This window comes from Cebus imitator, unplaced genomic scaffold (assembly GCF_001604975.1).
Source record: "Cebus imitator isolate Cc_AM_T3 unplaced genomic scaffold, Cebus_imitator-1.0 Scaffold0, whole genome shotgun sequence".
In the NCBI taxonomy this organism is placed as follows: Eukaryota; Metazoa; Chordata; class Mammalia; order Primates; family Cebidae; genus Cebus; species Cebus imitator.
Window position 1 is genome coordinate 2,505,555 of NW_016107315.1, and position 6,551 is coordinate 2,512,105.

The window sequence follows — 6,551 nt, forward strand, 5'->3', positions numbered from 1 at the left end:
AAGAGGAACGATTCCAAGCCCCTCTCATGCCAAGGGGCTGCCCGCTCGACCCTCAAGGGTCTACAACTATGGCAAGAGAGTTGAGGGATGGAAAGTACAGAAACAGCAAGATGTAACCCCACAGAGTGGGCAGAATCTGAATGGCTGGGCCTTAGAGCACTGGCCCCAAATGGAGATGGAAGGAGGGATGACAAGAAGAGGCAGCAGGGGACCAAAGTCCTGGCAGAAACTAGGGACCCAAGGTGGTATAGCTCACTGCATTTGGAAATCCACGAGTAGCCATGGGCACGGGAACCAGAGGCAGGCAAGTAGAAAGCCCAAAAATGGATGCCCAGAGGAGAAGTCCAGGCTAAATCTGGAAGGCGCTTCAAGCTCACGGAGGAGGGGTCTGCAGGGCCTGCTCAAAGATTTTCCCACCCTTTCCTCCGCAACCAAAACTACCCTCCCCAAAGAAGCCCTGGCCCACCAGGTCCATCCATGGGACAGAACCCCATGGAGGCTCCTTACCATGTGGGGGTTGTCATAGTAGACAGCGATGGAGCGAAGCTTGGGGGAGATGCTGCAGCTCTCGGTGAAAAGCCGCCCAGTCTCACCATAGGGCCCCATGTGGAACTTGTAGGCCACAGTGATGTTGAGGATGGGGGGTGAGCCAGCACTCACTGCCACCCCAGCCAGCAGACCTGAGTACCCGGCAAAGGCCAGCAGCGTCAGCAGCAGTAAGAGAGTCAGGCCCCCAATCAGGCCCAGTAGTAGCAGGTCCGACATGGCTCTGGACCCCCCACACTGCACCCCAAGGCAACTGCAAAGGAGAAAGAAGGGAGAGGAGGCTGGTAGCCTGCTCTGACAATGTGCCCACCTGCCCACCAACCAGTTCTGGCCCAACCTCCTCAGCCCTGCCTTGAGTGCTCTGACCCAGAAAGGGGAGGGGCCAGAGGTGTTTACACATAGAGTGACCTAGAAGGGAGCTACAAAGGATGACTGAAGCCACAAGCCTCTTCATTTCTTAATCACTGTCAGTGAAGACGTCAGAGCAGCTCTACCTGTCAGCTGGTAGCCCTGGTCACACCTCGGGAAACTGAATCACAGAGGGGCACAGGAGTGAGTTAGCCAAGGACATACTCCTGGCCCTGACAAGTCTCCCCCAGATAAGCCAGACACCCGCCAACCTGCCTTTCCTTAACTTTACCTCTTCCTCACCACTGCTAAGCCATGCCAACAGCCCAGCCTCCCCAAGCCTCAGGGACTACTGCCAGAGGAAGGACCAGCAAATGCCAGGGTCTCAACACTTATTAATAAACAGGGAAACCATTAGGAAAAAAAATTCCTGAGGGAAAACGTGCCTCAGGAAGAGAATTTCTTTTTTTTTTTTTTTTTTTTTTTTTTTTTTTTTTTTTTGAGACGGAGTTTCGCTCTTGTTACCCAGGCTGGGCTGGAGTGCAATGGCGCGATCTCGGCTCACCGCAACCTCCGCCTCCTGGGTTCAGGCAATTCTCCTGCCTCAGCCTCCTGAGTAGCTGGGATTACAGGCACGCGCCACCATGCCCAGCTAATTTTTTGTAGTTTTAGTAGAGACGGGGTTTCACCATGTTGACCAGGATGGTCTTGATCTCTTGACCTCGTGATCCACCCGCCTCGGCCTCCCACAGTGCTGGGATTACAGGCTTGAGCCACCGCGCCCGGCTCAGGAAGAGAATTTCATAAGAAACTCTCCATTGCGAAGTATACTTGGCCTGCCAGGACCTTGCTATCCAGCAAGCTCACCCATCCATAACCAGAAGAAAGACCAGAGCAAAACAGCCTGAGCAGCTAGAACAAAGTCCAATACTAAGCTCCCCAGACTTCAACCACCAGTGTTAACAAGCTTCATCCCAATTTTCCAGCCATAGAAGAAACAGTGAGGAGTAAGAGGAAAAGGCTGCTGAAAGGGGAGTTGCACAGCAGGAAGTAACAATTACCCATAAGGGGAACAGAAACTGTTCAAGAGCAGGCCCAGGAACATGTAACACAGAAGCCAGTGTGTGAGCTATTCAAGGTAGACTGCCTAGGTCTCCAGGCAGCTTGGGGCCAGAGGCCTAACCCTCTTACACAGAGTGCTCGACCTTAGTTGCCCAGGGGGAAAAAAAAATCACAGCCCAGAGAAAACTGTTTAAAGAGAAAGGGAAGCATGCGGCCCACTGGGGGAACATTCCCACCCAAATAAAGTATATTTGAAGTTTAAATATACTTTTAAAAAGTATACTTAATACTTTTAAATATTATTTAAAAGTAATATTTAACATTTAAAAGATTTTGAAGCTGAAAAGGCCATACTGCAGCTTTGTGGAAAACTTAGCTCTGTGCAATTATTTCTTCCCTGTGGGTGCTGGGTGTTGATTTTACGCTAAAAAATTATCTTTGGAGTCAACAAGCACAAGTATTTGCTCACAGAGAGGCAAAGTAAATTTCTAAACTTTTGGTGTCAGGAAATTAAGGTGCTCCCCACTAGTCTTACCCATTTGTGCTCCTACCCATCAGTATCTCTCTCTTTTCTGCCTGTTCTACTCATCTTGTCTCCAGTTAATTTCATTCCTATTTTCTTTGATGACGAGAAATCTTTCACTGAACACTTACTATACGCCAGGAACTGTCTAAATGTTGAAACACAGCTACTTCATTAATCCTCAAAGCAATCCAACGAGGTAGGTACAGCTAAGGGTACAAGTGGTTAGAGGTTAAGAGACTTGTCCAAGGTCACACAGGTATTAAACAGAGCCACATGGACCAAAATGCAGGCAACACAAGCCCAGTCTGACTCCAGGCCCCCATTTCCACTTTTTCTAACTTCTCTGGTGACTGGCTTCCAGAAAGGCTCAAGCATTTAATCCTTGTTGGACATCTCTGAGCCTAAAGCTGGAAAACTCCCAGCCTCTAGGCTTACACTTGCCTTGGGAATGACAGGCCCTCACCCTGATCTCCCATCCCAGTTTAACACTTTCTGCCCCCTCAAGGAAACTTAGTATCCACCTTTCTCTTCCTCTCACTTCCCAAACTGCTCAGAAAAGGGGGGAAAATGCACCTGTGGGTCCCAGAGTTTTGGTCAGCACCAGGAGGGGCAACGTGAATTTCCCCTATATTCAAGAGAAAAGGAAGAGGGTCTGGGAGCTCACCTGAAATGCCAGGCTCACTTTTAGTAACTCCTGGCATCCAGTGCGGCAGGGGCCAAGCGCTCCAGTGCTGGGAGATGAAAGAACAGTCACCCCTGCCCAGGAATAACCACTGAGCCGAGCATCGTGCCCTGACTACCCTCTTGAGGGAAAGCCCACCGGGGCCTCTAAAGCATCCTCGTCCCATTCTCAAGCCCCTTGGGGAAATCTGAAGCCACACCTAGCTTTACCATGTCAGGGCTCTTCACTAGAGCCGTGGTCACGCCCCTCTTCCTGGAGGGCTCCAGCCACACCTGGCGCCCAGAAACTGCCGTTTCCGCTGACCTCCGGCAGACTGCACCCTTTCGAGACTCAGTTTCCCTACGCTCAGAGGCCCGGGATGGACGCGTGCAGCCGGTGCGGGCGAGCGTCAGGGAAGGCTGCCCCCAGCCGGCTTCCTGGTGCCGCTCACGTGCGCGGCGGCAAAGGGTCGGGCCCTTAAAGGGCCCGTCACGAGCTAAACTTCTGTTCCAGAGGGTGGGGGGACCCTAGGGGTGGGGGGGCCGCCGTCTCCCACTCTCGGATTCCAGCCCCTGCTCACCCCAGACCTCTCCTATTTACTCAGAGCCTTTCTCTTCGCCTACCTCCTGTCGGAGCCCCACGCACATCTGTAACTTAAGGGATGCTAAAGTTTGCAGCCCGAGCTCCGGGGCGCGGCCTTGAGGAACGGGGGCGGAGTTAAAACGTGACTCGCGCCTCCTTCCCCCAGCTCCACGGCCTCGGGGCGTACCTCGCACCGGTGGCCGCAGCAGTGGGCTGCCCGGAAGGGTGGGGGCTGCCCCCAAGGTCGCATCCAGGCCCTCGGACCCGGCAGGGGACAGCTGTGGGCGAGACGAGATGCAAAGAGCGGCCCGGGCCGCGGGGGTCACGGAGGGGACACAGAGAGCTCTGAGGTCGCGCCAGAGCTGACAGGGGTCCCAGACCTACGCCCCGGCGGGTAGGCCTCTCCTCTGGCCCGGCCCTCACCTCAGCAGCCGCCAGTTGCGGACGCCGAACCGCGCAGGCGGCTCAAGGCTCAGTCGCCGAGCCTGCGCGCGCCCGCCGTGCACGCTCGCTCCGCCCTCTCGCGCGGCGGGACGTGGCCGTGGCCGTGGGCGCGTGCGCGCGGGACCCGGAGGGCGGAGGACTGACCCGGAGGGCGGAGGACTGCCCCGCCCCGTCTCCATGGCAACGGGCGTGCGTCTGGCCCCAGCACTGGCTGGGCGGGAACCCACGGCGTACCTTCCCGCCTCCAACAAACTATCCGGTTGCCGAGGTTGATTTAGCAACACCCCAGGGCATCTAGATTGGCAGGAGCACTACAATGACAGCCTGGCCCAAGCTCGGGGACCGGAGGCAAGCCCAGTGGCCCGCAGTAGAGGGCCAGGCTGGGGGACAGAGAGCTGGGGCTGAGAATTTGTACAGACTAGGGAGGTGCAACACAGCAGTATCAGCCTCTGGCATTTGTACTACCTTTAGTCTTGCGACTTTTTCTCACTGTGGCTTCGCAACAGACTTGGGAACCAAGCAAGGCATAGCTGAGGAAGCTGAAGCCCAGTCTGGGCTCGCAGAAGAAACTGGTGGATCCAACCTTTGCATAGAGCAAATATCTGCTTCCTGCCTCCACCCACCCATCCCCACTTCCGTGAGTACATTCATTCATCCAACATTATCACTCCTTGGCAGGACAGTTCTAGGGGCTGGGGATAGAATGAACAAAACCAAGGCTCCGGCTTCCTGGAATCACGTTCCATGGGAATGTCCTTCCAGGCTCCTCCCTCAGTGCCCTGGTTGTGGCTGGGAGAGGCTGGTCTACCTTTCTGGTTTAGCAATAATTTACGTGATTCCCACATCAGGTGTAAGCTCCTTGATGATCGGTTCAATCTTCACCTTAAATTTCTGAGGCCCTACAAACTACAAAGCAGTCTTCTAAGGGCCCAAAGATAAAACGCTCCCCTCTCAACAATGAGTCCTGGACTTTTAGTGGGAGGTGGGGAAGGTGACAACTATGCTCATAAGCTTGGAAACAAGACCAGAGAGGCCAAGAGCTACTTTGGTATCCTGACAAGGACTGATGTTTGGGAGGGGATCGCGCAGATGGGAACACCATGAAGGTGGTGGTGGGAAAAGTCAGCAGTCATAGGATGATTCACCTTGTGGATCCCACTTACTGCATTAGCAAAGAGCAGGCTGGGCACAGAGGCATTCATAATCCCAGCTTCCCTTCCCTCTGCTTCACATTCTCCTTCGGCAGGCAGGGGGAGATTGAGCCTCGTCCACAGGGCCAAGCCTGCCCCAGCACTCTAGGCAGACTGGCAGAATAGGCAGCTGGCCCCTCACAGGCACTCCGGGATGGGTCATTGCAGGTCGTGGCAGTTGTTGGGAACATCAAGCACATGGTCAAACCGTCAGCTCAGGTGCCCCAGGCAGGTGGGCTATACACTTGGAAGCATGTCCTTTGACACAAGGAGCGGCCATGGCACGGGCCCAGAGACTGCCAGCCTCTGCCTGTGGGGTCTGTGTGGTCAGTTCTCCTGCTTCTGAGAAGGTGGTAAGCTTTTCCCAGGAAACCACTATAATATAAGGAGGTGCCCATTCTTCATTCTTCATCTTGTCCTCTCTGCTCACTTCCCTTAGCCTGGCTGGGGAACTCTAGAGTCCCACGTCAGAGTTCAGCATGTGCCTCAGGAGCTTCAGCACCTCTTTTGTGGAAGGAGAGTCTGTTGGTGACTGGGGCTGCAGGTCATCGCATCAGTCAACCCAGCTTCATCTCAGGCTGCTTCCAACAGTGCCAAGTGAAGTCTCTTGGCAGGATCTCTGCAAAGCAGCGGTTGGCCACCAGGAGGCAGCAGCCTACTCTGCAAGACACTTTATTCCAACCCCCAAACTTGTAACAGGTCTGAGGAAACCTGCTAGCCTAGCCAACTGCTGCAGCCACCCTCCACTCCCAAGCCTATCTCCCAGTTGCACAGATTCCCCTATCACGAGTCCAGACTTGGCCTTCGTCTCCTCTTGCCTTCTTTTGTTCAAGGAATCACTACAGAAATTCTCTACCCTCCTTTGAAAATTTCCAGAGAATTGTTTCTCCAGGCCCCCCCACCCTTGAATAAATTAAACAGAAAGCTGGAGTAGACTGTCCCTTCTTTCCCCCACCTCTCACACTCCAAAGCTGGTTAGCTCTGTGGGCCAGTGGCTAGATTCCCCAACACAGATGATGATCAGAGAATACACATGCAATGTAAGAATGCTTTCGCTACCACCAGCCACTCACAGACACACCATCTCCCACCCTCTAAAGACACTGTGCCCAATCCCCAGCCACTCACAGACACACCATGTCCCACCCTCCAAAGACACTGTACCCAATCCCCAGCCACTCACAGACACACC

At 54.2% G+C, this 6,551-nt stretch overlaps 1 protein-coding gene across 4 annotated transcripts in view; it reads right to left on the minus strand.

Moving 5' to 3' along the window:
• TEX264 (testis expressed 264, ER-phagy receptor) overlaps positions 1-4,287 on the minus strand; it is a 33,280-nt gene extending 28,993 nt beyond the window's left edge. The window contains exons 1-3 of one of the 4 annotated variants that reach the window (XM_037738884.1): positions 4,149-4,226; positions 2,611-2,688; positions 508-799 (exon numbers count right to left, since the gene is read on the minus strand). In XM_037738884.1, the coding sequence (XP_037594812.1) occupies positions 508-765 (258 nt within the window). In that variant the 5' untranslated portion in view covers positions 766-799; positions 2,611-2,688; positions 4,149-4,226. Of the gene's footprint in view, positions 1-507; positions 800-2,610; positions 2,689-3,146; positions 3,643-4,148 lie in introns of those variants that run through there. The other 3 variants (XM_017549406.2, XM_017549683.2, XM_017549600.2) reach the window with 3 other exon arrangements.
• Positions 4,288-6,551: the final 2,264 nt, after the last annotated feature.